The sequence below is a fragment of the Lipophrys pholis genome (genome assembly GCF_963383615.2).
Source record: "Lipophrys pholis genome assembly, chromosome: 8".
Lineage (NCBI taxonomy): Eukaryota > Metazoa > Chordata > Actinopteri > Blenniiformes > Blenniidae > Lipophrys > Lipophrys pholis.
Window position 1 is genome coordinate 22,534,403 of NC_137630.1, and position 23,238 is coordinate 22,557,640.

General features: G+C 39.4%; 2 protein-coding genes across 2 annotated transcripts; both read left to right on the forward strand.

Moving 5' to 3' along the window:
* Window positions 1-6,047: 6,047 nt before the first annotated feature.
* On the forward strand, window positions 6,048-10,389 carry LOC308112937 (opsin-5-like; the record flags this gene model as incomplete). Its single annotated transcript, XM_080468771.1, is given in 5 exon segments — window positions 6,048-6,204; window positions 6,207-6,393; window positions 6,586-6,713; window positions 7,605-7,939; window positions 8,344-10,389. Coding segments are annotated over 5 exon segments (1,290 nt in total). The 3' UTR covers window positions 8,827-10,389.
* Window positions 10,390-14,894: 4,505 nt separating this feature from the next.
* Window positions 14,895-22,349, forward strand: rad21l1 (RAD21 cohesin complex component like 1; the record flags this gene model as incomplete). The annotated part of the gene is made up of 11 exons (XM_080468548.1): window positions 14,895-15,038; window positions 15,499-15,628; window positions 16,706-16,802; window positions 16,971-17,074; window positions 18,652-18,786; window positions 18,909-19,138; window positions 19,764-19,845; window positions 19,943-20,079; window positions 20,177-20,287; window positions 20,380-20,454; window positions 21,483-22,349. The coding sequence occupies 11 exons, from the start codon at window positions 14,895-14,897 to the stop codon at window positions 21,663-21,665; spliced, it is 1,428 nt and encodes a 475-aa protein (XP_080324674.1). The 3' UTR covers window positions 21,666-22,349.
* Window positions 22,350-23,238: the final 889 nt, after the last annotated feature.

Below are 23,238 nucleotides of genomic sequence, written 5' to 3' on the forward strand. Positions count from 1 at the left end.
ACTTGTCACTGTCAGTCACTCTCAGATCAGGAGGCAGAAACACACAGAGGGTGAATACAGTCCACTTCAATCTCACAAATGTCCTCGTACACGGACCCTCAGGTTATGTGCCACGCGCCATGTTGTGTGCCATATATGCTGCTCTAAAGGGTGGCATTTAAATGTTATACAACACAGTGAAACACGAGTTTGTATTAATCTGAAAAGTTACTTTCAGAAGTTTAGAGAAGAGCTATACAATGTGAACTCAATGACACCCATATTTGATTATTTGACTTGATGCTTCCGATTAAAAAAAGAACCAAAGGAACTTCCTCAATTTTAAGGGGCTTTTCTAACAGTGAAATATTTTTGACATTTTACAGATGAAACAGTCCACTTATTTATAATGTAAATGACTGGTTCATTCTCTAATAATGAAATGCAGCCATTGTTTGCCATCCTAAATTATTATAAACTGCTGTAAAAGTAATACATTTCAGGAAATTCTTTTTCTTGACAAAATTTTTATAAAAAAGCAATTAATTATATCACTGTGAGAATATGTTCCAATATGGACAAAATATACAATTACAGACAAAAAATGTGCAGTGACGGGAAATGATCGGTTTTTATGAGGTTCCCATTTGGTGATTCTCTGTACACTGCTCTCTTCTTCACATATTTGGCCTGACTCTGTTTTGGCAATTTTACCAAAGTTGACTTGTCTAACAAAAGGTAAATGCTACAGAACCAGTCAATAAATAGTATTGTGTAATAATAATGTGGTGGAAGCCTAATTTGTGAGGTCTTTGTTGTAATGAGCAGAGTCATTTCGAAATATATGGAAGGGTCACAGCGTTTTCAGGTTATCAAACCTTCCTGAGTGTGGCTAAGTAGCACCGCCAGCAGCAGCGATTGTTGTACTGGTACTCCAGTTTCCTCCCACAGTCCAAAGACAAGCTTATTTGGTGAATTTCGTACCTGTACGTGTGTGTGTGTGTGTGTGTGTGTGTGTGTGTGTGTGTGTGTGTGTGTGTGTGTGTGTGTGTGTGTGTGTGTGTGTGTGTGTGTGTGTGTGTGTGTGTGTGTGTCCTGTGATGGGCTGGTGACCTTTCAAACATGTACCCTGCCTTTCACCCATTACAAATTGTAATTGACTCGAGTGCCTCAGGATCCTAAGTTGGACGGTGTGATATAGAAGATGGGCGGATCGATCGGTGACGTTCTCCAAAAACTACCTTTAAATACTGAAATAAAATCATCTACAGTGTGAATCTGTGAAAATCTCAAACAGGTTCTCCGTGACGGTCATCAACTCTGAATAAATCCAAACGGAAAACTAGATGTGACGCAGAGATGACAGAGTTCAGATTACCAAGCAACCTGGTCTCAGTAAAATCAACCGACAGTGAGACAAATTTGGATTAATCTGCAACATGAAAACTCACTGCAATGACATCCAACAACATGTGAAGTACAGAAAACAGAAGAGTGCTACAGCTAACTGTGGTTCTTTGTTTTAAAAAAAATATGTAGCACTTCTGCACAAAAAAACATATAAAGTCTTAATCTGTAATTTACTGTAATTGTTCTTACAATATAAAGCAGTTTTACTTAAAAAACCTACTGTCAATTCTTTGCAGAGTACTGTGCACATCTGTATCAAACTCTTGTGGAATCAGCACGAAAAAAAAAAAAGCAAACACTATTACAAGTACACAAAATCCATAAAAGATAGCAGCTTCTCCACCGGGTGTTTGCTCTTGGTCAGCATGTTTTTTTTATTATTAAAAGGCATCACTAATTGTCCAACACAGCTTTGAAATGCTTCGATGGGATTCTGTATAAGCGCTGGAGGCACAGCGCTGGTCAATCAAGCCAAGCAGACAAGATACAATTTGACACTTTGCACACAAGAATGTAAATATTTTATGATTCATCATGTCAAAGGCAAAAAAAAACAATGGCTGTGAACACAACATCACAAGGAATGCAGTGGAGAGCAATTTATCTTTATCGATACTGTTGGCAACATTATTCTATGTACACATGGGACCGGTCGTAGTATTGGTCTTTGAAGACGCACGGGTGATTTTGAAACATGCATGAGGTTCAGACACAAGTCAGATACTGAGGTTGCCTGTCAGTCAGTGAAAGCCACGCAGACACTGTGACATAGTCGCTGTCACAGCTCATGAGCTCATCCATGTGGTCTCTCTTGCTGTAGCGCTTAGATTTCCCGATATTCCTGTCAGTCTTTAAGCGGCTGCTCGTCTACGTTGACTGCAGACATTTAAAGGTTATGAGTGGCGGCTCTGGTTTTACTGGCAGCACGACTTACACGAGTTCTGAAGACTTGCAGCGGGGAAACTTGTCGCAAACTCACACTTCGTGCAGATGACGTCTGTAAACTGCAGATTGAGGACGGTAACTCTTCCACTCAGTAAATTACTTTTCCCAGGATCAAAGAAAGAAAGGACAAGATGTAAAAACACATCAGAACGAAATAATAGGGGACACTGGCAAGGTCAGCAGGCTATAAACACATGGTTTTCTCTCCAACAATTTCATCTGGAGGTCGGAATCCTCATACCAAAAGCGGCGAATTAATCTCAGTTGAAAAGAGTAATTCAGGCAGGCTCAGTGGTGTCATAGCTAAGCCCTTCTCAAAATACTCAATCTATCACAGCAGACCAAGGACACAGTTTAGCTGGATAAAGTTCCCTGGTTCAGCAAGACAAACCAGTTATCCTATACCAGGGTTTTTTAACCTTTTTGGACCAAAACAGCCATTACACCAAAATAAAGTTTATCTGGAGCCGCAAAGCGTCTGTGAAGTTAAGTGAGACTATTGTTTTCCTTCCAAGACTTGTTTTTATTGGGAATTAATTATGGTTACTTTACCAATACATGCATTTGGAAACGTAATATTAATCACCTGATTGCATGTTAGGATGATTTGAAACATTCTTTAAACTAATTATCCCATCTGTCACCTTGAACTGCAAGTTAGGAATCCTTCTGAAAGGTAATAGTGTGCAAATAAAATGAGTAACGTGTCATTTTCTGAGAGCTTGAAGTGCGGTACTGTGTTGGGTTCACTTATGATCTCAGTGAAACTTGAATGCTTTGTGTTCTTTGGGGTTCAGATCGCACACTAACAATAATAATGCACCGTTTCATTTTGTTTTTAGTGGCAAATGTGAATACAGTTTCAAGCTACTTCAACTTAATCTCTTGGGATGAAATGAACAACACAGCGGACAAACTTGTTTGGCTTTTTTAAAGTCTACTATCTCCCACCTGTATATATGGGAGAGTGAAGGTGGTGGAAAGCGGGACAACAAACATCTCTAATGAGGAGAAAAGGTCCAGCATGCACTGTCTTTTTCTCGCGAAGCTGAAACAGGCATTTCTTGATCACTGCTGATGGATTTCTGTTGGTGAGCCAGAGGTACAGTGGAGGACAGGAATTATCTGGTGAGGGTGGCAGAGCACATCATAAACATACGACCTCACCTCAGAAATATTTACACTATAGATAGCTGTGTTTTAGAGCAGGTTATGAACTGATTTATAGTCAGGATCCAACGTCACTACTTGATGATGTGAAACAAATTCGGGAAAATGTATTAATTGAAAATATAGGACAGTTTGAACTATGTCACGACTAGACTATGACAGTGTGTCGACACAACAAACCAACATAACCATGAAGTGGTAATACCAGAGAGGGAAATATCGTCTTTTACGCTCTATCAGCTGAATTCCAACAGAAACAATTCACTTCATCTTCTGCCTTTTTTTCTTTCTTTACTAAACAGATTAAAAACAGTCAGTATGTAATGTCAATAGACACTACGTTTTTTTAATACCCAGACAGAAAATGTCTTGTGACCCACACATGTTGACAATCACTGGTTTGAAGGAACCAGACCTGGATGCCGCCTGTTCTCCCTGCTGCTCTCTGAATGAAGATAAGGTCTCTTATAAAAGCTTCAACAATTACACTTAAAACAACTTCTACCCTTAAAACATACACAAAATGTCATTCTAATATTTTACAGATGTTCCAATTAGAGTTGCACAAACTTAAAAAAAATAATGCTTGTAACTCATTTTCTATGTCAGCCCAGATTTCTTTTGTCTTCCAATCAGACGTTCATCATGCTCGATGGCCTGAGCTGAATGAAATTTTTCAAGTAAAGTAGTTTTTTTAACTGAGGAAATAAGCAAAGCTGCATAGTCCAAATTGTCTTTAAAGTGTTGCTGGATTTCCATGTTTGCAGACACAGAGACCACGCAGCTCTGGAGACGGGACGATATCACTGTCAGTCAGTGTTGATAAAAGACACAGCAATATATTATTTGCCTGAATAAATATTGGTGATTTATCTCATTACCATTAAAAAAAAAAAACAGACACATTGCCATCTCAATTAATGTGCGGGTTTTAACATTGTTGAGAGAAGCTGCTCACTCAGGCTCTGTAGAGTTGCTGAAGCTTATAAAATCAGCGCTCTCAAGAGGGAAGTATCTGCACACTCAGATCTATGCAAAAGTTGTTTTGAGTAATGGGAGCTGTAACTCTTCCAGACGTGAGACTTTCTCACTCAGAGCTGGCGCGAGATAAAGCATCTTTTCTGCAACATATGAGTGCACCGACATCTCCCTCAGACCATAAAGCCATAAAGCACAGGTAACACGCAGGACACATCCACCCACCAGCTGTGTTGTTTGTCAGCATGAATGTAAATACAGTAATGGAAATAAGTGTCTGTGAAAGGATCAAGTCTGAATAGACAAAGGTTTTATGCCGTTTCTTTGCTGTAATTAACAGAAAACTAAGTGTTGGATCTGAATTTAATGTTTGATTACATAGACGGCTCTTCTCAATATTATGAATCATGTATCTATCACTGTGCCGACACAGCAATGGCGTCCTTGGATTGAGCGTCATGAAAACGGGACATATCTACTGTGCCGAGACTCCTTCACTCACACTGACTGGACATTTCGTCATTGACTGGTGTGAAGACTTGCATATTAATGAAGTCTCATTCTTTATCCTGTGTGCTCGCCAGAGTCCTTGACAGTCGGTGTTGCCTCTGGATCCTCTTTTAGCTCTCATGCCTATTGCTCCAAATTTGCCCCTTGCGTGCTACTTTCCTCCTCCGAGTTCCATTTCATTTGGTAGTTTTTCCATCCAGCAAAGTGGAGCTCTGAATAGCAATCATCATCTTGTTTGCAAGGAGATGCCGATTGCCTGAAAAAAAAAATAATAATCCAGCTCACAACAAGGAGCATGAGTGTCTCAGACGTGCTTCAATAAATGCAATGGTTTCAAAGCCCTTCTAACAACATATTGGTTTAATCTAACATCTCTCTTAAATACTTGAATGGAGCACCTGTCAGTTCTTAGTCTCTGCTCATTATGAACCTATTTTATACTTTACAGGTCTGGTTTGTATTTGCGCACATCTACTTGTTCTTGTCGGCCTCCGGTGAAGCCCGTAGGACCCACACTGTGGCAACACAATGGTTTTCCAGCGCATGTTGTCTTTATCGTAATTGTTTTGTTCTCCAGCACATCTCTCATGATCCCGATGTAAATCCTGAAGGGCAGCGTCTTTCTAATTCCTTCCATCTGTCAGTCCTGCTTTGTATATTTATATTTAATACGAATGGTCCTCATCTTTTGCAGAGGATTATGATTATTTTCTTCAAAGCATTTTCATTTATTTATATATCTGATCCAGTTGGCTGGAGATATTGCACAACAGAGACAGTAGGGAGGCACAGCTTACACTGCAGATAATAGGGAGTGTCTTAAATGTATCACAAAATTGGCAGTGATTTCATTTCAAATATTGAAACCTTACAGCAAAAATGTGGTATTCACATGCATAATTTAACACACATTCAACATTAAATTTGATCTCCGCTAAGAAACTTCATTTAGGCCTCCTCTATCATGAGTAGACAGCGAGTTTTGGTAAATTCTTCCCGTCATTCGGCGCATTATTAACAGTTAACTCATCTGAGTGCTTGTGTTTACATTTTAGATGGGAAATGATTCAGACACATCTGCTGTGTTTGCCTCCACCATCTCCAAGGAGTACGACATCCTCATGGGTTCCCTCTACAGCGTGTTTTGTGAGTGCCCAAGCCGAGCCAACCGCTGCTGTCTTTGTGTTTACGTTAACTTCATGCATCTTGACCCTGGCTCGATCTCTTTCTCTCCTCAGGCATTCTGTCTCTCATAGGCAACTGCATTCTGCTACTTGTTGCTTATCACAAGCGTTCAACCTTGAAACCAGCAGAGTTCTTCATCATCAATCTTTCTATAAGCGACCTTGGAATGACGCTCACTTTATTTCCGCTGGCTATACCATCAGCTTTTGTACACAGGTATCTCTAAATTCGTTTTTGTCTCATCTTTGGAATTAATTATTTCTCTGAGAACATCTAATTGACTAAATGGAAACTACTTTGATTACAAATAATGATTTAGTAATTTCATGGTAAATAGTTAATTAGATATTGAGCAAATGTTTTCTGAGTGTCCGAATCTTGACCTGCGCTCTGTGACTGTGTGTACAGGTGGCTGTTTGGAGAAACTACCTGCCAGCTCTATGCTATGTGTGGAGTGCTCTTTGGTTTATGCAGCCTGACAAACCTCACTGCCCTCTCCTCAGTGTGCTGCCTTAAAGTCTGCTTCCCTAGCCATGGTGAGCAGATAATCCCAGAATATTCAAATGTTGTCAGCCAAACTCAACAGCAGTGTGTTTTTTAACCGGTCCTATTGGTATGGGGTAGTGGGGCTTAATAAAATCACCCGTTTGGGTCACTAAAAGTATGAAAGCAGCAGTTTAGAGATGCAAACAGATAAAGAATAAATTGGCAGAAAGAGGAATATAGATCTGGACCTTTTAGCTAAAAAAACAAAAAACAATAAATAAAAAGAACGGATTAAAAAAAGGGAATTATTGCAGGTAAGAGTGTCATGTTTGCCTAATTCCATAAATCAATCCTCCCAGAGAAATAGTTTAACAAGTAAGCATACAGGTTTTAAAATAAGCCTTTGTGCAGATGTGAGAACCTTGATGTTGGAGCTTCACTACTCATATGCAAAGACTGAAAATGTTGTCCCTCTCACATGTGCTGGCCTATTTGTGAACAGCAGGATAAAATAGACATTATGTCAATCTCTTTATAGTCCAATTCAATTCAATTGTATCTAAGTAGTGCCAATTACAGCATAGTCTCCTCAAGGAGCAAGGACAGGGGACAGAGGAAAGGAAAAAACTCCCGGTTAACAGAAAGAAACCTTTGAATAAGCAGCCTCAGAGGTGGAGGCTTTCTACTGATCCAGTTGGGGTTAGAAAGAGAGAAAAGTAGAGGAGAGACAGCAAAAAGCTCTTTGTTGCAATCTTGATGACGTTCCATCATTCAATAATTATGACACAAATTATGATTTTACCGAGCATAACAAGAGGCTGGCTCTACTACACCACAGAAATGAAGATCAACCGTCGATTGATCTGATTCCCAGACAGTGTACAATACAGATCATGTCTATACGTGACAAAGAATCAGTTCTCTTTCTCCTCCCTCATCAGGTAACAAGTTCTCCTCTTCACACGCCCGTCTCCTGCTGGCTGGAGTCTGGTTTTATGCCTCTGTGTTTGCTGTGGGGCCACTGGCTCGGTGGGGACGTTACGGCCCTGAACCCTATGGCACGGCCTGCTGCATCGACTGGCACGCGCCCAACCATGAGCTTCTGGCTTTATCTTACATTATCTGCCTTTTCGTCTTTTGCTATTCACTGCCCTGCACCGTCATTTTCCTCTCCTACACCTTCATACTGCTGACCGTGCGGGGGTCCCGTCAGGCCGTGCAGCAGCATGTGTCACCGCAGACCAAGACCACCAACGCCCACGCTCTTATCGTTAAGGTCAGAAGATATGAGTGTGTTGCTTCAGCATCACTGACTTCAGGTTTTACAGTTGAGAGCATATAAGTAGGATATGAGACGATACATTTTTTAGAGGCTATAGCAATGTACTGCTGATTCTTTTCTCTATCTTTGCATTATTCTCTCACGCATATGAAGCAGTCTCTGCTACACCAGGACAAAATGCTGGAGTAATTTTCTTCATCAGCATCATTTATGTTTGTTTGCAATAGTGTTGGTCATAACAAAACACTGAGAATTGAGTGATATATCAGTGAAGCTACAGTAAAGTAGCATTAGCACCAAAGCCATACTATGTGGGTGATTTGAGGTCTTGTTGCAGCTTTGGTGTTATATGTGTACTCATGTTTGTCCGTGTGTGTGCGAATGCTTCTTTTCCACAGCTATCAGTTGCAGTATGCATCGGATTCCTCTGTGCCTGGACTCCGTATGCTGTGGTGGCCATGTGGGCTGCTTTCGGAGACGCCACAGAGGTTCCACCGACTGCATTCGCCTTGGCAGCCATATTTGCCAAGTCCTCCACCGTCTACAACCCAATGGTCTACCTGCTGTGTAAACCCAACTTCCGCGAGTGTTTGTACAGAGACTCGTCCATGTTACGACAGATGATCTACAGGGGAAGCCCCCAGTTGGAGCCCAAAGAACATTTTGGATCCACCTCGCAGCGCAACAAAGACACGAGTGTCTCCACGCGCTTCTCAAATGGACAGCAGGAGAGCTACGGGACCTGTCTGCACTGCACAGAGAGCACAGCACTGTGTCATGTGACTCCGCCCCAAAGGACTGCCTGCATCCTGACCGGTTCCACCTACACTGAGGTGACAGTCAGCCGCCTTTCAGTCGAACCACAGGCTAATTTCCTCTAGTGGCGCAACCACCGCTATTCATGACACAAACGAAAAGGGACACGTTTTTCAAAAAGACAAATATAGTACAACTTGTGGTTTCCACAAGATGCCACAGCATGGTAACAACACAGACTCACAAGGACCTAAGATTGCATCTCCACTAAGAAACTGAAAGACTTTTTCTTGGGAAACGCTTGGGATTCAAAGAATCTGCACTCTGCCTAGTTCATCTAAGAAAATGTGCCACAGAAATTCACATTTGTAATGTCTAGAAGGATATGCCGGTTTGTTTCCTGTTTAATTCAAATGCTCTGACATTCAACTGAATTCTAGGGGAGCAGAGTGTATGACTGTGGAACCCCTGCTGCTCCAAGGTTAATTAGTAAAATATCTACTTTTGTATGCAGCATGGGGTGAAATGTGTTTAATATCTCACCAAAGCAAACAAAACAAGAAGGGGTTCACCACTGAAAAGTATTTCAAAGAGGATTAGGAAAGTGAAGGACATGTGTAACTATATGTATGGAGAGTGGTTCCATCCAAATCAATGTACTCGCCCCCTGCAGGCTCAACTGTCTGCACTGATGTCCTTGTCACCAGTGGGATCTATTGTAACAGAGATATGAAATCAATCTGACAGCCACTGTTTCTCCAGTAAGAGTGAAACAGCCAACTTTTAGCAGCCACTACAGGGGTCGAGGATTTGATACCGAAAAGATTTCGACAGATTCAGGTGGAGTACTACTTTAGTGCATGGCAGCGCTTCCCTGGAACATGTAGCCAGCAGTCATTTGTCTATACCAAAGACAGCAATCTAAAAACATATTAATAGAACACCAACACTGGTTACTTTAGCCGCGGTCCCAACCAAAGGTGCTGACGCTCCTCTCAGTGACAGGAGAGGAGGAGATTCAACAGGAGCTGGACGCTGCTGTTCAAAATGACAGAGTTTAAGCTCACAGAGAAAGGAGGTTCAAGGCTTTACTCAGACAGCCGCCTGAGCCGTGTTGTTCGTCCGACTACTGTTGCGTAATGGCAACACATACCTGCATCGTTCACAATGACGCCTACGTTTTAAACGTACTCTCTGGGGACCGCGCAATAGAGTTGGGTCTGGGTGCTTTGCCGTACCGTACCGTTCTGGCCCGCCCCGCTCCAGCACGTACTGCAGGGTGGGACCGCAGCTTTTGTTTTCTTCTGTAGGGTTAGTTCTTTAGGCCCTGTCTTCTCTAGATCTCTGGCATTTGAGGTGATTTCAGCTCAATTTGATTTGATGAGAAATTACAGTAACTGGAATACAACAAGATTTTGCAGACTGTGGAAGGAGTGTACTGTCCTTTTTTTCAAGAAAAGAACAGGGGAAAATGTTTTTTTAACGAACACCATGAGGGTCCCTGATCGCAAATATTTATTTCTTGTTGATGCTCTACACATTTTGAATTGATTCTCAACGTATCTGTATACAAAATTCTTAAGCCCTTTTACACTACATTAACCCTTATATTCCCATCCTTTCACAGCTGAAAGGATTTACCATGCAACATTAAAATTACTCCTGGACATTTTACAATATCAAGAAGATGTTTTAAAAAAAAAGAAAAAAAAGTAGAAGAACGGCCAGCAATAGAGCTTTGCACCCATACATGAGTCATTTCAATGGTCCCCAGGACATCCACAGTAAGTCCATCCAGTCACTGTCAAGATTCACCACCATTTCAGACTTTTTAACAGAAACTCAATGATATTGGGTGCATTTTTATTTTATTTTTATTTTTTTTAAAGCACTTATTCATTTCCCACTTTTAGACAATTCTACGTTCATTAAATCAACACAAGTCTGTGCAGCCTGAATACAATTATAGGCAAAAGAGGTCATTAAAAAATGTTAAAGGTGATTTTAGTTTTTATTTGACTATTTTAAGTCTTTATTCCCTGTTAAAACTTGTACAATTGTACATTAACTGTCCATTTGAATACATACAAAATGAAAACAATGCCTCTTTGGATTTAAATCAATGATGGTGACAATCAAGTCTTATCCTGCATGTCAGTAACAAGAGTAGTTCTAAAAACACAAACAGCACTGTGCTATAGTGATCTGCTCTATCTTTGATGTGCTACTGTGCTGTGTGGTTTAATGTGTATATATGAAAGCGTAAAGTATGTATTTGTCATCATCCAAACTGATTTTTGTGAAGCCTTAATTACTAAAGATGTAAAAACATTCAGTAACTGTTGGGTTTTTTTCTTCCTTCTTTTCCTGGAACAGAATGCTGCATTTTCTTCCAGGAAACCTTTCAAACTGGAAAGAATGCCAGACATGAAACAGCTGTAAAATACACTAAAGCAGGTGAATACAGAATAACTTTTGTGAAAAGAAGACACTTTTTTTGCCCGTTATTTCTGATCATTTTCTTGGAGGAAGTGTTACTTTGAAAAATGTTCATTAACTTGAGAGCACAGCGGGTTTAAATTCACAGGCGATCTAATTTTCTACAAAAAGGAGTGTATTGACATTACAGGAGGCACCATGGAGCGGTCTCCACTTAAAATTCCTCGGTTGATCTGCACCATTTCCTCAGGCTAAAAAGAAAACTGCTCTCACTTTTTCAACAAAGGCAAAAAAATATATACCATTTTTGATTAAACCATATTGAATAATTACCATAAATAGCAGCAAGTTGCTCTGGTTTTGTAATCATCTAATCTCCGCAATCACTTATTCACATAAAAACACAAAAATGTGTTTTTGATGCGTTTCTAGCCATTCATTCGAATTATGTTTAAATTAATGCTTGATTGAACAAGATGGTATACATCTGCATTCTGAAGCCCAGATGGAAGATGGTTCTATGTTAAAGTCTTAGAAAATACAAAACATTGAAATCTATATCTATATGACGCAAAGCTATCTTTTGAAGTGATCCACTTCTATCAGAGTTGGAATGAAATGAAAAGGCGAACCTCCTGCCAGCGGGGAGCATAAGCAAATATGCGTGAAGGATCAACTTAGATGCAGAGAAATGTATTTTCCCCCCACTTGAAAAAAGAAAAAAAGAAAAGAAAAACAGGGATATGGATAAGCGTTTCATTGGCAACCATTACAAGTAGGCAGTGAGAAACAGCCAGAGGAGGAATTGAAAGGAAAATAATGGCAAACATAACATTGTGAGAAACTTGTGGGAACTGGCAGACTGGTCGAGGGCCTTTTTGAAACTTACTGCCAATCCAAAAATAATGATCACTTGAGAGTATTGATACTGAACTGTACAATTTGATTTTAGAGGGACAGATGGTTTGAGTTCAGTAAACACTATTACAGCGTACAATGCGTCGCTTTTTCTGGAGTTTACCCAAATATATAAATAAGCTGAATTTCAGCAGTGATTTCTCAAATAAGTATTGTTCAGTTTACCCCCTCCCATATGATGTTTTTACACATATTGGCATATGTCCAATTAAATTTTTTTTCAAAAAACCTTTTTTAAAATGAGTTTCAATAAATCCACATCATGACATGGAATACCAGCTGCTCTCATACAGGACCTCGACCTCTGGCACACAGTTAAATGATCATTTACTTTGGCATGTTTCAGTCTCTGCGTGGGAAAGAGGCAGAGCGTAAGAACCATGGGTAAATGAAAAGAGAGAACAATGAGATCAGAGGACTTCTCTGGGCTTCAGCATCTCCACCTTACCTTCAATCTGAGGCACCTCCAGTCACGTCTGGTGGCTTCAGGCTGACGTCAGCACAACACTGTTTTCTATTGATCGAAACACAGTGAGTTATCAGAGTGTACTCCTGCAAGCTGTTAGATTTACAATAATGCGAAGCTAGAAAAAAACTATCTGAACATGGAATTCACATGAAAATATAAAGCCTCTCCCGAGTCAGATCAGAAAACTAATTTCATTTTGGCCAAAAGAATTTTGGAGTTGCAGCTTTTCAATTGCAAATCTTAATATCATTTCACCATGAAATTATCATCGTATAAGTGTAGACATTTCAAAATGTGGCCTGTGTACCAGGCAGCAGTGCAACCTCCCTCTAGAGCTACGGAGAGAAAGGTCTTTTATAGAAAACCTCAGAACCAGAAATATGAAAGATGAAATCCATATTTTTACAAAAACTATTATTCTTGTGCCTGCCTCTTTAAGAGGGGAGGCACAAAGATTACTATCCTAGGCTGCAGTTTAATTGTATTATTTTTCTGCCGTTTTTTTCTGCACTGTTGAGAGCATGGACCCAAAAAGCACATCAGAATGTGCAGAATCTTTGTGAATATGACCTTTACTAACGATTCGACCTACCTTTTCCAAAGAAATTCCAAAAAACTCTGAAAAAATGTCACATGCTAAGTGGATGGGAGAGGCACCTCATGGAGGACATCAGAGGAGAGGCAGGCACACAAAATTTCCTTTGTAATTTTCTAGTATTTACATCATGTTTGTCTCAATATCAGCCTGCTTCATCCACTTCAAGCACTTATTGACTTGACTATATTGCTATGGCTGGCTAAAATTATTAATAAACAATCCTCACATCATAAGTAAACATATCACCTTGGTGAACTGTAAATAGGTATACAGGTAAGTCTCCACTAATGCATGTTCATGTAGGTCATTGTGGTGCTAATTGGAGAGGTGAATGTGAATGTGACTGATCATGTAAAGCCTGTTGAGACTGCTCAAGTAGCAAAAAGGTGCTATGTTATACAAGTAACTTTAATTTACACATCATATAATAAGTCATCATTAAACAATCTATTCATTGCTCAATAATCACAATAACTTCTAATCGAATCCCCCCACTATTGTGACAACCACTTGCTGTCTGTATGTATGTATGTATGTATGTATGTATGTATGTATGTATGTATGTATGTATGTATGTATGTATGTATGTATGTATGTATGTATGTATGTATGTATGTATGTATGAATGAATGAATGAATGAATGAATGTATAAACATAAAACTTTGACTCAAGTCTGTAAATGTTACATATTTTACTAAAGCCCTTGCCTTAAACTGGCACTTCACTCTTGGTCCACCTTTACAAATCCACATGGAAAATTGAGGGGCTGCAAAAAAGTGTAGTGGCATCATAGAAATGTCAATGATTTGACTTAAACTTTCTATGTGATATTTGTATGTTCCACCATTACATGGGTGTATTTTCTCTGGGTATTTTGGTTTCCTCCACAGTCCAACAATCAAGAAAGTAATTCTATTCTATTCTATTCTATTCTAATCTATTTTATGTGTGCACTGCCATGTCCAACAGTCAGCTGAGATAAGGTCCAGATCCACAAACCTGATTATAAAAGATGGATACTGACAGCACAGGTGATATCTTCTTGGTGCTTGATGCCCTCTAGTGTATACAATCAGAATAGCATTAGGCCTTTGGGTCTTCCCTTGAGATGATTCATAGAGGATTAAAAACGTCTCATCCCCTTTGAAAGTGCGTTTAAAATGCCCGAGACACCTTAACATATATTCTAAGTTAGTCTGGTTGATCATATATTTACTCCGGTCAAAGTTGCACTGAGAATTGAATGAAACACGACGCGTACTTCCAACCTTCATTGTGGATCTGGTTCGAGTCCCATTTAAAACGACAATAAAAATCTCAATAAATATTACATTACTCAAAATTGTGTTTGATATCGATAAACTGAAAAAAATGTAAATAAAAAATAAATTAATATTTGATAGTCGTTCCCGTGTTTTGTGACGTTTCCTGGTTACCGCCTCCTCGCGCCAGTGGTGTCAAAACGCGGCATTTTCAAATTTAAGGTAGGTGCTTTCTGACGTTTTTTTTTTACACGACATGTTTGCAAAAACAACACTTTCTGGCTTTAATGGCCTCATGAATATCACGCAAAAGTATGTGGCATTTGTGTTTATGTCTGAATATCGGAGGAACTATGGCTATTTATTATTTACCTTTGAGCTAAAATTGACCCTGAAAGCTCAACCTCATTTAGGCCCATTTCAGGTGTATTAGCCTTACCTTGTGTAGCTGAATTGCATTAAAATACACCGATATGTTTGTAACAGGTGTCCGCGACGAGTCCACAATGTTTTACACTCAGCTCTTCACGTCCAAGCGAGGCCCATTAGCTAAGATCTGGCTGGCAGCTCACTGGGAGAAGAAGCTCACCAAAGCCAATGTGTTTGAATGCAACCTGGAAACAACCATCAGAGACATCCTCTCACCAAAGGTAAGTCCACCCTTCCAAACCATATGCATATATATATATATATATATAAAAATAACATAAGTAGCACGGACTAAGACACAACATTGGATGTCTGTATATATTGTGAATTATTATATTCCCTTTGTATAAAAACGTACACTTAAAAACTGGGTGTATTTAGTTTATTGGGAAGCTCAGGATCTCATTGTTTTAAGTTCTTTTGGAAGTAACCTTTGCAAAGCCAGTATTTTCTAATGATTGGGACTGCCTGTGCACAAAGAAAGGATGCATCGTCTTTTATTCATCAAACCAAACGTTTAAAAGGTCCAGTGGATGCATTGAAACTGTGGCCAATGGTAATGATCGTAAACATTTTCCTGTCGTCACTCAAATATTTTCTCAATACATTTTCTATTGATTGACTGATTTGATAAGCTGTGTGACAGCTCCAATGAGGTGTGACTTTCGCTTGCCTTTGCAGATGAAAATTGGTTTGAGGACATCTGGACATCTGCTCCTCGGTGTGGTCAAAATCTACTCAAGGAAAGCAAATTACCTGCTCAAAGACTGCAACAATGCCCTGGTCAAAGCTAAATTGGCATTCAGGCCAGGTAACACACCCCATTTGTTTTGTCAGTGCCAACAAGCATTGAAATGTGAGTAACACACAAAGATGCCACAGGTGGCAAAATTCTGCTCATGGAACTTTTTCTATACATACATACATACATACATACATACCTACCTACCTACCTACCTACCTACCTACCTACCTACCTACCTACCTATCTATCTATCTATCTATCTATCTATCTATCTATCTATCTATCTATCTATCTATCTATCTATCTATCTATCTATCTATCTATCTATCTATCTATCTATCTATCTATCTATCTATCTATCTATCTATCTATCTATCTATCTATCTATCTATCTATCTATCTATCTATCTATCTATCTATCTATCTATCTATCGATCGATCAAAAGGTATGGAACACTATTGAAGGTGATGTTATTTCTCTCAAGATTATTCAACGTGTACAGATTTCGTAAAAAGATATGAAACTAAATGTAGATGTTTTCATAATTTATTTGCGCTTAAGCAAAAGGAAATGTTTTAAATGTAACAAAATGTGTATTGAACAGTTAATATCCTTCTGTTTTACTGGTCTGGCTCACTCAAGATTAAATTGAGCTCCATGTGCCCTCATTACTGAAATGGTTTGGCACCCGTTTGGATGGATGGACGGACAGATGGATGAATTTACTAACGACCAACAGAGGGTGGTGAAGAGAGAAACTTAGCCAGTCTATTCTGTTGTAATTGTTTCAAAATGATTTACCAAATCTTTATTAGATCAAGCAGGCAGTTAAAACAGAAGAAAAGTAAAAGGAATGAATAGTAGTGCAAATCAAAACTAAGGGCTGTTGGGTCATTGTACCTCAAGTCTTCAGAAGAAGTTGTGTAGTTGGAGGGGACCAATTCGGCTGCTACAGCCAGAAGCTGTTTTCTATCAGCTGTTTGCTAATTCACTAGTGATTTTCATACTTAACATCCTCAGAATGACAGAACACTGTCTTGTTAGTTTTTATTGAATCTCTTAAGATGGATCACTTGTTCCTCTCAAACTCCTGAACACAGAACATTTCTGCATCATTTTCATCTTTTCGTTTAACACTCCAGGACAGACCGATTTACCTGAAGAGGGACTAGAAGCAACAATTAAAGCAATTACCTTGGTTGAAGGTTTTAATACTTTTGACGACCAGCTGCCACTCAGGTAAAGTTTGACAGTAGTTGAAGTGTACTTTTAAAAAATCCTCATGATTATAAATGCAGATTGATTATCACCGATGTGAAGATTGTGTCATGAATTTGTGAAGGATGGATAAATGTTTTTTATACCTAATGAACAAAGATTGTGTCTATGCTCACCCTATGTTGACAGCAACACCGACATTGCCGAACATTTTTCACTGAACCAGAGTCGATCAGAGGAAATCACTATGAAAGAGCAGTTTGAAACCACCTTATTGACCGTCAACGATTTTGGTAAGAAACACACTGCTTTTCAGACTGTTAGAATAATCTGAAGTCTCTTGTATTTTATTGCTAATCTGTCTTGCATTTAACCTTTCACCCCCATCATCTCATGATGAGCAATAGTAAATAAAGGAACCACTGTTTCGATGACTCATGTGATTTCACACTATAACGGTTCAGGGTTTCCTGCCAATGTCTGACACTAACTTTGTGATTTTATTTCTTTTTTCCTCTTTTCTCTTTCATTTGATGTCCACTAGAAGAGCCTCAAGGCTACACAAGCAATCTGCTTGACATAAGCTTTCACAGCTTCACACAACATGGAGATCAATTTGGAGATGAGGATAGAGAACTGGATCTTCTTGGTAATCTTTTGATTGTATACAAGCAGGTCTTGTTGTATATTCTAACAACTTCTGGGTTTCTGACTTAAGGCGCGTTTACACATCGGCATGGTGAGTTACGAAAGTCATTTTAACGTAATTCCTGGCACATTCCTGACATTCTTTATGTGCCGTAATGCATCTGAATATGGGTCTTAAATGAGCGTGTAGGTGAGTGACATTCGTGGAGCATGTTTTTGGCTGCCACAAGAATCTTCGAAGAATATCAAGAATCCTCTGGATTCGTGAAGATTGCAGCTCAGCGTGTCGATTAGTTGTGATGTGTGGTGTTGACAGCATTCACTTTGCTGAATGACCGCGGGTCACGATATATATATTGTGATCCGCCGTCAGGAATTGAGATTCGTGCAATTCTAGGATGGTCGTCGTTATGCGTAAACGCACCTTTACTTAGGTGTCAGACAGTAATGCTCCATTGGTGAGTATCTTTACAGGGGGAAACATTTTAAAAATGACTCATTTTGTCAGTTTCTGTAATGAACAAACTAAATCTGCTTTCAGTGTCGTACATCACTGGTTAGAAACCCCCAGCATCTGCAGTTACTTTACAGAACACCAGGAAATTTAGCTCTGTTATATTGAAAAGGTGATCAGTGAAGCGTTCTAATTATAAACTTGTAAAAATAGAACTTATATTCAGATTTTTTTCTGTTCAGAACATATTTGTGTTTATTTGAATAATAATTGTATTATTCATTTTAGCTGTACTGATGAAGAACTCTCTATAGTGCCACTCAAAATCATTTTCATTAGTCAGTCCTGAGTTTTGTTTTGTTTTTTTGCATTAGTGATTTGCACTTGCAGCTCAAGCCAGATTTTCTAACCCAGACTTAAACCTTGCGACTCATTCTTGACAGAAGACTGAATGGAATATAATTTGGGCCTGACACATTGACAAGGAGGTGGTCTGAACAGTAGCACTACTATAACATTATTCCAGACTGCATGTTATTATTGCTCACTTTGCAGACTTTTTGACAAACTCCAGTGACCACCCCGCGCTGACGCACTTCATCTCAGAAGAGCCTCAAAGTGTGAATATGGAGCACGACGCACAAAATGATCAACAAGGTGATTGAGATGTTCACCTCCACGTGAGGAGCAGCTCTGTCGTGATGGTTTTGTTTGATGTCACAGCAGCAAATAATTTTTGATTTTTTTTTTTTTACTCTTTAAAAAAAGAAGAAGAAGGCTCCATGAGATATCCAGAAACTGAGAGCAGACAGCGTGTAGTGATGGAGACTCCCACAAGCCACCAGATGACACTGCTTGCTAATGAGGAAGAAGCTTTTGCCCTGGAACCGGTCACCGTCACTCGTGAGCACTTAAATTCTGATTGTTGTTCTGCCCCACACACACACACACACACACACAACTGAATAAATGTTTCATTCTGGATACTTGAAACCGAACTCGCTCTGATATTGTCTTATCTTCAGCAATCTCTGAGAGAAAGAGAGGCAAAAGACGACGTAAGTTGGTGGTGGACAACGTTAAAGAGCTGAGCAACGACTTCATCGCACAGCAGCTGAGTGACTATTCAGATCTGGTTGCTCCTTTGGAGCTGGCTCCTCCGACGGCGGAGCTCATGCACTGGAAGGAGAACGGAGGAGCAGACAAGCTGTTTTCACAGCCGTGTTCATTTATAGTGAGCCCATACACAAAGGAGGTAATAGTCTACACGAATGGCTGCGTCTTAAAGAAACAAAACTGTTTTGTCTCAGTTAGAACGATGAACATGTTTAATTCTTCCCAGTTGAGAAAAGGAAACTGAAATGTCAAATTCAGGCGCTGATGTCATTTGAATTGACTCGGAATCCAGTGTTGACGAAGGATTTCACTCGGCATTAAATCCATTAACAAATTGTGATTATTACTTTTATAAAGTTGAGATGTATTCGACCAGCAAAACGAGAGGTGGCACCCGATGATATGGTTAAGAAGTGACTGTCATATATAAACTTACACTTCTTTACAAGCACTCATCTTTTAGTTTTTGTTTTAATTCATATTTAATCATTCAAATCAATCAGTTTGACTCACATACTACCAACCTTATGACAAAGTTGAGGCGAAACAGACATTAACTTGTTGCATTAAGTTTGTTGAGTTTCTCTGTTAAAAGCACCTAGAAATGACTGTTGTATGTGGCGCTATATAATTAGTTGAATTGGAGTGTTTTTAAGGACTTTTGAGGAAACACAACACAACTAACTATATACCACAGTTCTTATTGTGTCCACACAATACATGTCACTGCACAAAACCCCCATAATAACATTTTGCCTTTGCAGTTCTTCTCCCACAGAGTCTTTCAGATGAAATCTCACAGCGTGTGTGAGGAGGTGGAAGAGATGCGTCAAGAGGAACAAGAAGGTAGACAACTTTCTTTTTGATGATCCATTCAAAAGATGTTTTCTAATAATTACAATCTTGTGTTTTGTGCTGCCTTTGTTGGGTTGTGACATTGTAGTGCCGAGGAATGCAAGCTCCTTCATCACCAACATCAGTGAAGTTTCTTCTGTCAGTCCTGAAAAATCCCACATGACTGAGCCGACGGTCCTCGATTACACCGACTACCACTGCCAGGACAGTGTGCAGTTTGACCAGGTGAGCCTCAATGTGCCTGGTGAACATCAGTAATGAAAGGAAAAGGCGTTTTCACCATTTTATTGTCATCATGTCGTCCCGCTGTCTTGCCCAACAGGACGAGCCCAGTTCAGACGGGTCTCTTCCAGCACCTCCATCCGAGGACTCGCTGTTCGTCCATCCATCAATCATGAACCAGGATACTCAGTCCACTTCACTCCTCACCCAGGTGCGTCTGACCTCACACGGAGAGAAACAGAGTCACAAGCTGCTGTCACCTCAGCATCACTGACTGAAGTGTGTTGTTCTTCTCACCTGCAGTCTCTTCTGAGCAGCGAGGACTTTGAGGAGAAGAGAGCCACCAGACAAGCCAAGAGGCTTCTGACGACTCTCAAAGTAAGACTCCAACATTAATGTAAATCAACAAACCCGTCATCTTGCTTTTACAACGTGTTGGCGAAGGACACAAGACTATTGACCAGTGTTGTACCACATAATGAAAACACCCCAGTCAGAATGAACAGTCAAAAAAAATAAAGTCTGTTGGATTAACCTTCATTTTCTCCTCAAGTTAATGAGATTTATTAGCCGTTGACATACAAAATAATGACCTTTTCAGGTAGAGGACCCGCTGGCTGCCGCACCATCAGCTAATATGGAGAGTAGATCTCAGACAAATACATAGATTTCTTTTTTTTCCTATGTATAAACTAACTGTCTATATTATTGCTCAAGATTAAGAAATAAATAAATAATATTCAAAAGAAGTGTTTACATTTCTTTGTTTAACTTCTCTACTACATAAACATCTACACGGTTCACTTGAACAGTAACTTATGGTGTGGCCAAATGTTTTAGTTTTTTACCTGCATCTTCTTGCATATTATCTCCATTTCAGATAATAGTTGGTTTGCCGCTGTATGACCAGAATACGACACATATTTTGTCACGTTTCTCAGTAAATAATTGAATTTAAAAACGATCATAAAGACCCAGGTGTGGTGATTTAATTGATTTTTTAAGTTTTAAGATTTCAAGACTTTGTCTTCATCAATCATACACAACAAACATAATTCATTTTCTTTCTTGTAACAAACCTTTTTACCTTGTAACTTACTGTGTTTAGTAGTCTGATAGTGCTGGTGGTTGTGACGTTTGTTTGGTATTTTCTATTTAATCGTCAGTTCAGAGCAGAAGTGTTAATTCTGCATTCAGTTGTTTGCTTGTCACAGAACTGCTCCGATCAAAAACACAAGTAAACACAACACCATGTGAGCTGTCATCAATGTAGGCCGCTTAAATAAATCTTCAATCTGAATGAAAGTTAATCGGAGAACCAGAAAAATGTTTACTTAATTCGTCCCGGGATTTCACCGAGGTTGATGCTTTGAAATCAAACAGTCATGTTGTGTGTTTTACAGCAGACCCGGAGCGGCAGAGACCCCAGCTTCAGCCTAATGGCTCTCTGCAGAGGAAGACTTCGTTCAGTGGCTGCAAAAACCTTCTTCTGCTTCCTCCTGCTGAAGAAAGGAAAAGCTCTGGAGCTGCACCAGAACGCACCCTACGAGGACATCCTGGCCACGCCGGGACCCGCTTTCTACGAATAATTAAAGCAGAGATCGTTTCCATTAAATGAGTGGACGTCCTGGCTCTAAATAGAGCTGCTTTAAAAAAGAGCTGGCGCGTGTTCTGTTACTGAAGCAGGTTCCGGAATCTGATTTGATTCTCAAAAAAAGAAAGAAACTTTATTTCTGTAGCGAAACTCTTAATATAACGTTGGCACTTTTTCTCAAATTCTTTGTCAGACTGTTTTTGTATGAGATATAACAGATGCACCTTCCTGCAAGGTTAGTTATGTGTTTGATGCAGTTTCTTGATTCTTTTCTCTTATGTCACACGGTGGATGCCTTAATTTAAATATATCAATATATACATAAAATTCTTTTATCAGAGCTGAATATTGCCAATTTCACTTTAATATATGTTATTAAAGGCCATTAATTTTTCATTGTTGCCATTGAGCAAAGCACATACTGAGAATAATATATTAAAATCCCACAAGGTGCTGTCACCTATGTGTTTAATGCCTGATGGGTCACTTCAGCAAGTCAGAGCTCAGAAACACGACGTGTTCAGCAATAGTATTTATTTGTTTTTACATTTCATAATGACATATTGAGGGTTAAGAGTGGAAGTTGTTTGTCTGCTATCTATGTAAGTGTAAATATGTTGTGGTTTTTGTCGTTGTGGACTGTAATAAAAGATGAATCCTGGGGAGTGCCTGTCATAAGTGAACAAACCGTTTCAACTCTGTGTGTGTGTGTGTGTCTGAATGATACTGAATGATTATTTTTATTATCTTGTGAAAGGATACAAACCGTTGTGAGATTAGACTTGGTGCCAAAGTGCCAGGAGTGGATGAGACGCGCCCAGAGTTTGCTCCAGTGGCTGACTTGATGCAGTAGGAACTGTGGATTTCTTCCTCACATGATTACAAATGAGAAAATATGTGATCACTTAAGAGAATCCATCGTTCCAGAAAAATCTAACACACATTCATAATCTCCACATGAAGGTCTTTGGACTGTAGGAGGAGAACATGCAAACTCCACAGAGAAAGTAAGATCAAAACTGCAGTAAGAATAAGCATTTTTATTTTGGTATTGACAGTGATGACGCAACATACGATAAAGTTTTTTTTCAATTCGACTAAAATCGGACTTTGACTACAAAGGTAATACATGTGTCATAGAGGTACTTTCATCCTAAACTCTACAGGATAGTTGAAATCTAATGTGTCACAGTAAGTAGTATTGCTCAAAGATGACAAACAGAAAACAGCATATCGGGGTTCTTAAATCCCCATGTAATCTAATCTATACTTTTATATTAAAAAAATTTTAAATGCACAGTTTAAGCATGACACCAGACAATCACAGGACTTTGTCCCACACAGTTCAGTTAAACACGTCTAGGAAAGTGCACCTCTGCATCAATGTATATAATATTTGAGGCACCATGAAATACATAAAGCATTTTGCCTTTTCGCTTCTCTCTGCCTCCGTCTCACACGATCTTCTGCCTAAACTACTGTTATCATCTCCCACATCCTGAGTCCAATACCCACTTTGTCTGTCTAATCCATCTCACCCTCATCTGTTCCTCTGATCTAGATTAATT